The sequence below is a fragment of the Moschus berezovskii genome, chromosome 26, assembly GCF_049115385.1.
Source record: "Moschus berezovskii isolate FMDL1 chromosome 26, NW_MosBer_1.0, whole genome shotgun sequence".
NCBI classification, from domain to species: Eukaryota; Metazoa; Chordata; class Mammalia; order Artiodactyla; family Moschidae; genus Moschus; species Moschus berezovskii.
The window spans coordinates 38,058,271-38,070,916 of NC_142485.1; the positions used below are offsets into that span (position 1 = coordinate 38,058,271).

Sequence of the window (12,646 nt, forward strand, 5' to 3'; positions counted from 1 at the left end):
ATGGCTGCCGCCGGCCCTGGAGGAGGGCTTTTGACACAGCCGGCGGCAGCCCGCCCTAAGTCACGGTCAATTTTGCCATGTCAAGCAGCTCCCACTGGAGGGAAGCCTAAGAAGTGTCTGGTCTATCCTCATCCCCCGAAGAGCTCCCGCCTGTCTCGGTCGGTTCTGCGCTGGCTCCAGAGCCTCGATCTCACCTTCTTCCCCAGGAATATCAACAGGTGCTGAAGCAGGTCCGGCCCCCGGACGCCTAGCGGGCGCTGAAGGCCCAGCAGAGGAGGCCCGGGATCCGCTCAGGGGCTCTTTCCAGGGACTGCCCCCGCCCCCGCGCACTCACCGCCCCCCTCCACACACTCTCACATACACACACACTCACACATTCATATACACACACACACACACATACACACACACTCACACTCCTTGCTCTCTTAGGGAGATGACCTAAATAAATAAGATGGAGCATTTCAATCAATCAATCATTACTTAGACTTAAGCCAATAGAGAATACTTTGTTCACTCAAAAAAAAAAAAGTCCAGGCTCTTTCTTTGGGGACATTGGACATTTATATTAGTGAGGATCAGTTTACTTTCTGTTAGATATCATCTAGTTTGAGAGTTATTAGGGACTGAAAAAAGTTGCTGTCTAACTGCAGCCTCACAACACTGCTGTTGTTCAGTCTCTGAGTCGTGTCTGACTCTTTGCCACCCCATGGGGTACAGCATTCCAGGCTTCCCTGTGCTTCTCTAGCTCCTGGAGTTTGCTCGAACTCATGTCCACTGAATTGGTTATGTTATCCAATGATCTCATCCTCCGTTGTCCCCTTCTCCTCTTGCCCTTAATTTTTCCCAGCATCAGGGTCTTTTCCAATGAACTGGCTCTTTGCATGAGGTGGCCAAAGAAGTGGAGCTTCATCTTCAGCATCAGTCCTTCCAATGAATATTCAGAGTTGATTTCCTTTAGGATTGACAGGTTTGATCTCCTTGCAGTCCAAGGGACTCTCAAGAGTCCTCTCCAGCACCACAGTTCAAAGCATCAATTTTTTTGGCGCTGAGCCTTCTTTATGGTCCAACTCTCACAGCTGTACATGACTACTGGAAAAAACAGTTTTGACTCTATGGACCTTTGTCACAATGAGGTCTCTGCTTTTTAACAAAGAATGCTGTCTAGGTTTGTCACAGCTTTTCTTTCAAGAAGCAAGCATCTTTTAATTTCACTTGCTGAACATAACTGGCAGTTAATATTTTTTCTGGGAATGCAAACTAAATTCCAGAAAAATAACGACTTTGTAGGCAATGAGTCTGGCTTATTAATTTCGGTTTTCCTTAAGAAAGATGCCTGAACTTTTCAGTGGATACAGGTATCACATGGGGATCTTGTTAAAATGCATATTCAATACAAAATAATGGTTTTGGCTTCATAAAAGGAATGCCACGGGCTTTGGTGTGTCTAGTCGTACCCAAATGCTATTCCATAGCAGGCTTCCTTAAAGCAGTGATCTAAGAAAGCTCCATAAGTTAGCTGCTGTCAGTATAGAATATTTAAGTGGTGTTAATTAACTATAAATGCAAATTATATAAGTAACTTCAGTTTATTTCATTTCCTTATTGCTATGGAACAGGGATTTTTCAAATGGCTTCCTGATAGCAGAAATATTCACTACATATTACCCCTGTGACCTTAAATTGTCATCCTTTAAAAATGGAACTTCTTTAAAAGTCAAGTTGGATAACTGGGCACAGTTGGAAAAGGTAAATTAGCAATCACTGACACTTAACTGTTGAGAAGTTTGTTTGAAGAGGTGTGTTCCTGAGATCTTGGATTTCTCTGTATATGCGTGTGTGGCCATGTGCTGGGTTGGCAGCTTGTTTCCATGTATTGAAAAGGTTACTAAGGTTTATGTCATGAGTCACCTATGAAACTTGGCATACTCATTTCAAATTGGAGTGGGATATAATAGTTGATTTTCTTGCTGAGTAATAATATCTTTTAATAATTATCAGATTAAACTTCAAACTATTAGTTGAGGATTAAAGGGAGACTAAAGTGAATTCACAGTAATTGGAGACTTTTATAGAACTTCTTATGATGAAAATATTCTCTCTCTATTATTAAAGTTCCTGGCAAGAAAAAAACTGAAATTACCTAAAGAACTAATCCATGGGACCATTCACTGTAAAGCCGGAGTACCTGAGACACTGATACACGAGGTGTACACCTTGTTAACACATCGAGAGTGAGTTATCGGGAATTCTCTCATAATATAATTTAATATGAAACTTCTGGCAAATCTTATTACTAAAATGGCATTTGTCAACAATATTTTTTTTTTCTCCAGAATTAAAAGTATCCAGGACGACCTTGTGAATTTCACAGACTACAGTTACCAGATGCAGTTGCCCCTGGTCCCGAGGTCGACAGCTTCAAAGTCTATTAAAGATAACATTAGGCTGTCAGAACTAATAGGCAATCCCAACAAACTTAACAATGAACTTAAAGTAGAGTTCCTCTTCCTTTTACAAATGTTGCAAAGGAAATTGAGCAGAAAACTGAATCCAAGTAAGTTTTCCTTGGAAATAGTCAACTGGGTTCTTCCAAGCTTAATGAGGCTCTACTTGAGCACAAGTGAAAGAAAAGCCTGCCACTGTTCCCGATTCATGGACTGTTGTAATTTCATCTGCTGTGACTTTTATTAATTCAGTCATATATGCATTCATATCATATTTTGTGCTTTTAATGTGTTCTGTTTCTTGTTTTTATCTTACCTATTTTTTTTTTCATCTTTACAACTGAACTTTTTTCCAAAGACCCTGCTACTAATTTGGAAAATTACAAATTTGTACTTTTTCTCGTGCTACCATAGAAATTTTAACATGCATATTTATCTTAGTCTAAATGTAATATATCTATTCTCGTCCTCAAACTGTAAGGACCTTAGAACAGTACCCACTCCCTGCCAGCCCCCTGTCCCACTTAAGTTCTCTTTTTTTAAAAGTTGATGCTATTTCTCCCTTTTATTTTATTTATTTTTGGCCACACTGCACAGACATGCAGGATCTTAATTCCTCCACCAGGAATTGAACCCATGCTTCCTGTAATGGAAGGGCAGATTCTTAACCGCTGGACAGACAGGGAAGTCCCTGCACTTAAGTTCTTTTGTTGTTCAGCATTTTAGTTTTGTCAAGTTATTTTTTTAACACCACAAAATCAAGCATTAGTTTTTATCCCTAATGTTTGCTTACATTTAATCTGTCTTACTATTACTTCTACTTATTGGTTCTGGTAGGAATTTCTGCAAAGAAACATATCCATTCCATTTAATCTTCAGTTTAAAAGTCCATTTTACTGCAAAGCTGACCTGCATCCCTATTTGCTTTGGAACACAATTTCTCTTTAGCCATGGACACCTCAACCCATCAGATTATTGAACAGAATTCTTTTATCATCAGTTGATTTTTGAGACTGCTGATTTTAAGCAGCCAGAGTGATTGTAACAGTTCTGTGCAATATTACTGTCCAGAGTGGTATTTAGTGCACACAGGGCACCGCTGATGTGTAGAAATGAACTCACACACATCTTCTAGCCTCCGTGAGGGTGAGGTCAGAGGAATAAGTGGTCTTTAGAAGCACAGTGAAACTGATGCCCAAGTGCTGCAGTTGATAGAATTAGTCAGAAACACAGAAACATGGAAAATAATTTTGTTCACCATTTTTATAGTATAAAAATAATTCCAAAATGAAAGATACTGTATGATTTTATCTATATGAAATATAAAAACATGTAAAGCTAACCTATGATGATAGATGTCAAGACAGTTTTCTTTTTAGAGTTCTGGAGCTTCCCTGGCGGCTCAGTGGTAAAGAATCTGCCTGCCAACAAGGGATCCATCCCTGGGTCAGGAAGATCCCCTGGAGTAAATGACCACCCGCTCCAGTATTCTTGCCTAAGAAATCTCATGGACAGAGGAGCCTGGCAGGTTACAGTCCATGGGGGTCACGAAGGGGCAGACATGACTTAGTGACTAAACAACAACATCAACAGAGAGACATGAGGGGGTTTGGGGGTGCTGGTACTATACTGTCTCCAGATCAAGGTGATGGCAACCCAGGTATGTATTCACTCCGAAAATTCAATTAAACTGTAACAATATGATCTGTTCATTTTTCTGTAAGTATATTATTATTGAATAAAAAGTTATCAAAAGACTAATAGGAACACAAGGATATTGTCTTTAAAGTAACTTTTTTGAAGCAACTATCCTGTGCATCAGAGATGTGAAGCATGGTGGAGAGGGCTATTAACCTATGTATTCACACCACTCTTAGGAATATGATACAAAAGTGAAAGTGAAGTCACTGAGTCACGTCTGACTCTTTGCGATCCCGTGGACTGTAGCCTGCCCGGCTCCTCCGTCCATGGGATTTTCCAGGCAAGAGTATTGGGGTGGGTGGCCATTTCCTTCTCCAGGGGATTTTCCCGACCCAGGGATTGAACCCGGGTCTCCTGTATTCCAGGCAGATTCTTTACCGTTTGAGCTAGCAGGGAATCCCTGATGTCTAAATAATCTGCTTAAATGAAAATTTTAGTGTCATATTTTGACAATAGTCATAATGAATTTTTAAGAAAAAATGTTGTGTTTGTATTTTATAGAATGGTTTGCAGTCAAACCAACAGTGGGAGAATCTACTCTCGATCACCGTCCTGCCAGAACCTCTGGGAACAAAAGCAATTCAGTCATTTCAAAGGAAAGACCTGCTCCTGTGTGTTGTAAGTTTTTTAGAAGTTTTTTTTTTACTTGTTAAAATTGATGTTTTTCTTTTGTTCATTTAAATTTTTTAAAATAGTAAAAATGTTGTCTAGGCATAGAACTGCTCAGGAGGTTGATGTGCTGTGTTTTTTTGTAGGTGGTGCGAGCATGAGCATGTCAAGGGCTAAGAACCAGTCAAAATGGAGGAAACCTCCAAGCCAGGGTGCCCCCACCTTCTTCCATATGAGCCATCCCAGTTCTGATTTCTACTTAAAAAAGTGAGTCTGAAACAGGGGAAGCACATTGGCAGAACTCAAAACTTAGTTCTCTAGCAGCTGGATGATGAATCAATCCTAAGGCAGACACAGACAACCTGCACACCTGGACTTTCCAATCACTTGTTTTACAAAAAGCCACAGTTTAAATCCTGTGAATTCAGAAAGCACTGTATACCACAGCAAGCTGTAGCCAAACCACGGGCTAAAGTCAGTCTCTGCCTGACAATTTTGTATAGCCTGCAAATGAAGAATGGCTTTTACATCTTCACAGGGTTGGAAACATATCAAAAGAAAAACGGTATCTCCTGACACATGAAAATGCAATGGAATTCCAGTTTCCATGTTGATAAGTAAAGCTGTACTGGGACACAGCCATGCCTGTGCCTTTGTGCCTTGTCTGTGGCTGCTTCTCATCTAGAGCAGCAGGCCTGGTACTGGCCACAGAGACTGTCTGGCCCACAGCGTAGGATCCCAGACTTAGCAAATAAAAAGATGAGGGCAATACAACCAATACTTTTTAAGACATGTTGAGGACATTTGCTAAAAAAAAATTCACTATGTATCAGAAATTCAAATTTAACAGAGTGTCCCATTTTTATCGGAAACCCTACTCAAAGCTTGAAATACAACATTTACTGTCATGCCCTTGATGGAAACTATCCGTGGACTCTCTACAGAGCAGGCTGCCTAAAGTGTGAAGAAGGATTTCTTGGGCAAGATGGGATGGAAGTTCTTTGCTTAAATAAGCTCTGGGAAAGCAATGTCAACAGATTCTTTTTTTGTTTTTCTTTTTTTAAAGGACTTCTCAGAACCTTTCATATGCTAATATGCATTATGAATATTAAAAGGGAAAGGTATAGAATGAAATGTTTTCCAAACTCTATCTGATCACACGGGGCTTCCCTGGTGGCTCAGCAGTAAGGAATCTGCCTGCAATGCAGGAGACATGGGTTCCATCCCTGAGTTCGGAAGATTCCCTGAAGAAGGAAATGGCAACCCACTTCAGCATTCTTGCCGGGAGAATCCCATGGACAGAGGAGCCTGGTGGGCTACAGTCTGTGGGGTCACAAAGGAGTTGGACATGACTTAGCAACTTAACAACAACAATTTGATTACACATCACTATTACTTAGTTTTGTTTTGCTTGATAGCTCGGTAGGTAAAGAATCTGCCTGTAGTGCAGGAGGGGCCCGGGTTTGATTCCTGGGTTGGGAAGATCCCCTGGAGAAGGAAATGGCAACCCACTCCAGTATTCTTGCCTGGAAAATCTCATGGACAGAGGAGCCTGGAGGGCTGCAGTCCAGGGGGAGTCACAAAAAGCTGGGCACGACTGAGCGACTTCACTTTCACTTTTCATGCGTTGGAAAAGGAAATGGCAACCCACTCCAGTATTCTTGCCTGGAGAATCCCAGGGACGGGGGAGCCTGGTGGGCTGCCGTCCATGGGGTCGCACAGAGTCGGACACGACTGAAGCGACTTACCAGCAGCAGCAGCAGAGCAACTAACACTTATGGCTTGGTAGAACAACTGTTCCCCAGGGCACACTTTTTAACATTGAGACCTTAGGCCAGCCAGTGCCTCAAAATACATCACCACGGAATCTAACAGAAGTTAATTCCAACGCTTCTATGAGGAAAAAAAGAGCAGTTCATAGTTTCACCTTTAGATTCTGAGAACACGTCCTCCCCTTCAGCCTGCCTCAGTCTCCTTCCATCAGGGATGTTTGCAGTAAACGTTCCAGCAGGGTGGGAGCGAGAACCCCGCGGGCTGGCCTGGGGAGGGGGTGTGGTAGGCAGGGAGGAGACTGCAGTGGGCTCTCTGTTCACCTGCCTGCCTCCGTCCCTGTAATAGGGCTCAAAGGGCCTGACTGGGGAAGAGAAAGCAGAGGTGGGAGTGAGCCACAGCAAGGTTTTCTGCCTGTATAACAAACAGATGTCAGGTGCCATGCTTAAAAAAAAATAAATAAAAAGGTGCCTACTGATATCCGAGTTGCTAAAGAGTATTCTTCATTTCTGTTGTCTTTTCAGGAAACTTTCAAGACTCACAGGTGAGTTTTTTGAAAAACTGTATGCTATCCGTTATTTCAGATCGGGACTCCCAGTAGCATGGCATCTTGCTGTTCCGTGTCTCATAATGGACGAACTGCTGTAAAAGACTCGTCCCGCGTCTCGGGCTCTCAGGAGTCCCGATTCCGTTCCGTTTCCGGGGTCTTGTCTTCGCCTTTTCAAAATGGCCGACGGGCGCCCTCACGGGCCGGGCAGAGCAGGATGGGAAGACACGAGCTTTTCTCTTTTTCCTTCTCTTACGGGGGACCCTGGTGGGCTTCTGTCTATGGGGTCACACAGAGTCGGACACGACTGATGTGATGCAGCAGCAGCCTGTTGTAGATCCTTGGACTCTTTAACCGAGGCACAACAGGAATTAATAAACGGTGTGGCTTTGACTTTGGTAATTATATGGATGAGAGCCCCTTTTTCCTGGGCTTTACGTCATTTCCCCCCACATTTGTGAGATGGGTGCCGTTTCAGTCATTTCTGATAAGAGCAGAGTGATTAGTTTGGGTAAGCTAACAGAACTTGTAAGTTAACAGGAGAGGCAACAACCCTCGCCTGAAAAAATTTAACCCTATTTTACTACCTAAGATGGCACTTGGCGCTGAATGGTACTGAGATCACAGGCTATTCATCTGAAAAGTTTCTCTTAATATATTGATGGGGTGGTTAAAATTATTAGAAAGGTTACTTTTTTTTTTAACACTGAAGTTCCTTTGTTTACCTAAATCTAGCATCAACCACAACAATGGGCCAAGGAAATGCAGGTCTCTCAGTTATCTCTGGCCCATCCTATTCGAACCAAGTCAGCTGAAGGGTCTGAGTGGCCAGCTTGGATGCCTCAGCATAGAATTCTAGAAACCTAATTCTGACTTCTGTGTTTGCAAATCTAAGCACTATTAAAATCACTGTTGCCTCACCTGCTTTCTGAAGCAACATTTAAAAATAGTAGAGTCATATTCAGTATCAGATGCGCCCAATAAGCCCTGGGTATTTTTAGGCTCTGCAGATGACTTCTGGAAGCGCTGGTATTCCGGTTTTGTATTTCCAACTACTATAATGCATGCTGTAAATGTTCTGTTTACTTGAGATTTTAGACTAACTTGTGCCCAGCCTCTTGCTAATTATTCTGTGTATGGTTGGTACATTAGAAACATTGATGGTTGTGTACATATTTAATAACCACAGTGGATCTTAATTTTATTTAAATATCCCACCAAATACAGGTAATAGTGTCAGTCCACCTAAAGAAATTGAGGTGAAGGAAACCGGAAAAGATTCTTTTGACTGTATGAAGCCTTCCAGCAATGTGGAAAAGGAACCCGAAGAAGCACCTGTCTAATGGCTTTGAAGAAGTGATTTTACCACCTCTTGCCACCCTAATAGGATACAATCATCTACACTTGGATATATTTCAATAATAAGTAAATTAAAGTGTGTCTTATCTATAGTTGGGCTGAAGAACATTTTTTAAAAATTCAACAACCATTTATTCAACACCTGTGCCTGCCTGGTACTGTTGAAAACACAAAATCGGTTTACTAGTATGCATTATTATGCTTAGTCCCTCAGTCACGTCTGACTCTGACCCACGGACTGTACCCTGCCAGGCTCCTTTGTCCATGGAATTCTCCAGGCAAGAATACTAGAGTGGGTTGCTATTTCCTCCTCCAGGGACTCTTCCCAATCCAGCGATTAAACCTGCATCTCCTGCGCTCTTGCATTGGCAGGAAGATTCTTGACCAAGAAGCCACCTAGGAAGCCCCTTCATTAGTCCAGAATGAGCAAAAATAAGTTTAAAGGTACAGTTAAACATAATTCACCCTGACGAGTAAGAATTCTCATAACTTTTGTAGGTAATGTGAATCTACTTTGTAATGTGTTTCCTCACTAGCAAAGAGTTACACTACTAGTTTGCCTAGTATCATTTATTTACATGTCTTGCTCATCAATAAAATTTTTCCTGAATATTACTATTACACATTGGTCCACTGAAAATCTTGCCCACCTCTAGAAATAGCTTTACTTAAGCTATTAATTTTTTTTTAAAAAATTATGTATCTTTCCTGTTGATATAGGAAGGAAAATCATGCTTCACTTGGAACCTCATTCTGGTGTTTAGCAAACCATTTAGTTTGATTGAAAAATCCTTCCTGCTTGCTGCCAAGCCCCATATGTTTATCAAAGGGAATCAAAAGCAGCCTGATATTCTGAATATACTTCCTATATTCTTGGTAATCTTAAATTCATTATTTGGAAAATTTTCATTAAGTGGAATTATTCATGTTTTTATGCTATCTCATTAATAGTGTTATTTGACTTCCAAGATGAGTATTACTAAGGCTGAATCTCATGATATGTTTGTCAGTTTCCAACAAAACTCTATTTGTTTTTCTGCATTTTTGAAGGCTTAGACAGTTTCATGAGAATTTCAACATCCAGAGACTTCCTTGGTTAATTTTATCTTTCTGAACAGATAATATTTAGTAAAAGAAATTTAAAGAGAGTCCTGATAAAATAGATGACTTCTTGGGAATGAGTTTAGAAAATGTTGAGAATAATCTTTTCAGTTCAGTTCAGTTCAGTTCAGTCGCTCAGTCGTGTCCGACTCTTTGCGACCCCATGAACCACAGCACGCCAGGCCTCCGTGTCCATCACCAACTCCCGGAGTTCACTCAAACTCATGACCGTCGAGTCAGTGATGCCATCCAGCCATCTCATTCTCTGTTGTCCCCGTCTCCTCCTACCCCCAGTCCCTCCTAGCATCAGACTCTTTTCCAGTGAATCAACTCGTCGCATGAGGTGGCCAAAGTATTGGAGTTTCAGCTTTAGCATCAGTCCTTCCAATGAACACCCAGGATTGATCTCCTTTAGAATGGACTGGTTGGATAATCTTTTAAACCATAAAATATAGTCCGTTAGGAAAGACTTTTAGAAACAAGTCTTCTGAAACTCAGCTGGAGAAACATGCAGAAAAAAGAATTAGATTTGGGTAAACAGTAAGTTTCTTCTCTTGATTCTGTGTTCAATCTCCTGCAAAAGCATTCATGGTCTAACTTCTAATAAATCATGTTTATTATAATTATAGAGTTAATATAAAATGATTAGAGATTGTGAATATTAAATTATCAAAATTAGTATTTATAAGTATATCTTTTAAAATAGTTAATTATCAAGTAAATTTTCACATATATTTCACTTCATTTGTTTTTTTACCCCTCAATTTTTTTCATGCTTATATAACTCATTCCTTTTGTAACTGGACATTTAAGTTTCAGGTACAAAACCTGGGAATGTTTTCTTTTTTAAAAAAATAAAACTCAAAAGTATTTTGACTGCACACCCATTTATTGATGTCTATTAAATTTATAACTGAAAACTTTGATTAAATATGAACTAAAACTAGCGGTTTACCATGCATTTTGTAGAGGACAATATCGGTGCTTGTTAACTTGAAGATCAGCTGTATGTACCTTACATTTCAAGACTTGGAGATGTTCAGTCATTCAAATATTCCTTAGGTATCTACTGCACGCCAAGCACTATTATAGCTGTTGCACTATACCTTTCAGTGTTTTAACACTAGAATAGCTGGTAACTTTTATGCTTTGGGAAAAGTTTCTATGCTCTTTTATATTCGTCAGTCCTTTATAATTTGAATATTACCTTCCTCCCAAATATGGCTATTATATTTTATAAAGGAGACAGACACCTATTTTTCCTTGAAATTATATAAATATTTTATTTGTTGAAGTTAATGATTAAAATCAACTGTGAGCCCTCCACCTCCCTCTCTCCTCCTCCAGACCTTTGGCTTTTGGACAACAGAGGTTAAGGTAATACTAACTCAAGAAAGGTCTTAAAAAAAAACAATTAAGCATGGAGAAAAACCTTCCATCAAAATGGGTTGAGTCGTATTCCAGTCCCCAGAGGTGAGAATGGGTTCACCTTTGCCCACATGAGAGCATCATTCAAGGAGATGGTGGATTTCCCATCTTCAAGGAAAAATACAGGACCCTGCACAGTGGGAGTCACAGGAAGAGAGGATGAGATTATGAATTTGCAGTATGTTTTTAAACTTCCAGACACAGAATCACTGTCATCAAAAAACCACTGGTGATATTTAGGCAATGCTGATAGGAAATTTTAAAATAAGAGAAATACTAGACTTCTTGAATTGCCACCAAATAGAGAAACATTTTTAAATGCCCTGATGTCTTTCAAAATGGAATTTGGCTTTATCATCTGAATTCTTTTAATTACAATAGTGCTGTCAATAACAATAGATATTATTAATCTATTAATTACTACAAAGTTAACATTTATAAAGGCATACATGCCTAACAGGACTTTAATATGCTTCACCCTTTTCATCATACAGCCTACATCAATACAGCTGGGTAAATTATTTAAACCGGAAACTCAACTTGCTCTCCAGAAGATGAAAAATACATTGCTTTATAAGTGTATATATAATATAGAGTCAGGTCAATTCTGTGATTTATAAGCATATCTATAATTTAGTTACATCAGCTATTTTGTATATCAAAGGTAGTTCTGAAGAACTAAATCCAAAAAAACTTTCCAATCTGTATCTCCCAGCTCCTAGAAGAAAAAGCATGATTTCAGAAACACAAAAATGGGATAAAAACTTAATTTCTTATGTTCTGAAGTTATCAGGCTTTGAACCCCGATTTCAAATGATTAAGGGCTTCCCTGGCAGCTCAGATGGTAAAGAATCTGCCTGCAATGAGGGGGACCTAGGTTCGACCCTCTGGTTGGGGAGATCTCCTGGAAAAGCAGAATGGCAACGCACGCCAGTATTCTTTGCCTGGTGAATTCCATGGACAGATGAGCCTGGCAGGCTACGTACATGGGGTTGCAAAGAGTTGGATGTGACTGAGCCACTAACACTTCAAATGGTAAGAGCTTGTTAACAAATTAGTTTCAGATATTCAAAAATCCATTTATATGCAGTAGACAGCTTCCTATTCACAGGTACTTCTTTTGGTCCCATCTGGTCTCCAATAGCACTTCATGGGGATTCAGCTTTGTTTACTTCTTGGGGACACCTACAACTGCTCCTGGTTCTGAAATGATGAAAGCTTCCCTATTTTCTGGCGATAATGGCACCCCTGGGTCCACGGGCAGGTCTGGCAACGTTCAGCATCGTTACTTTGCAGACGAGGGGCCATTCCTTGGGAATTAGCCATCCTTCCTGATAGTGCCCTGTAATTTGTAATCACTGAGAAGTTCACTAAGTCAATGTAAGAATATGCATAATATGTAGATTTATTATACATCTGTCAGTTTTTAATTGCTTTGTTTGTGTTTATAAAATACCAATGGAGACTATAAAGTTATATTTAATTACTGAGAGAACAATTTGTAACTGTGTTGACTGTTGCTTTGTCTCCCTTAATTAATTTCCCTAAGGAAATGATCTCTATGTACTTTAAAACATTTGTTACTAAGTATACATGCCATTTGTTACTAAGTATCTGTTATATGAATTGCTTTTATGATAAAAAGTACAATGACTATGTCTCGATTTATTTTAAGGAGAAACCA

At 40.0% G+C, this 12,646-nt stretch overlaps 2 protein-coding genes across 6 annotated transcripts in view; one reads left to right on the top strand and one right to left on the bottom strand.

The window, feature by feature from the left end:
• SPATA4 (spermatogenesis associated 4) lies at positions 1-8,517 on the top strand. Its single transcript, XM_055416255.2, has 8 exons — positions 1-218; positions 1,620-1,749; positions 2,116-2,234; positions 2,337-2,557; positions 4,650-4,766; positions 4,904-5,024; positions 7,052-7,071; positions 8,302-8,517. Exons 1-8 carry the CDS (start codon positions 1-3, stop codon positions 8,415-8,417), a joined length of 1,062 nt encoding a protein of 353 aa, XP_055272230.1. The 3' UTR covers positions 8,418-8,517.
• A 2,357-nt stretch (positions 8,518-10,874) lies between these two features.
• WDR17 (WD repeat domain 17) overlaps positions 10,875-12,646 on the bottom strand; it is a 73,505-nt gene continuing 71,733 nt past the window's right edge. For 3 of the 5 annotated variants that reach the window (XM_055416342.2, XM_055416343.2, XM_088832614.1), the window contains one exon: positions 10,876-11,092. In XM_055416342.2, coding sequence (XP_055272317.2) covers positions 10,973-11,092 — 120 coding nt within the window. In that variant the 3' untranslated portion in view covers positions 10,876-10,972. Of the gene's footprint in view, positions 11,093-12,646 lie in introns of all 5 variants that reach the window. The other 2 variants (XM_055416344.2, XM_055416345.2) reach the window with 2 other exon arrangements.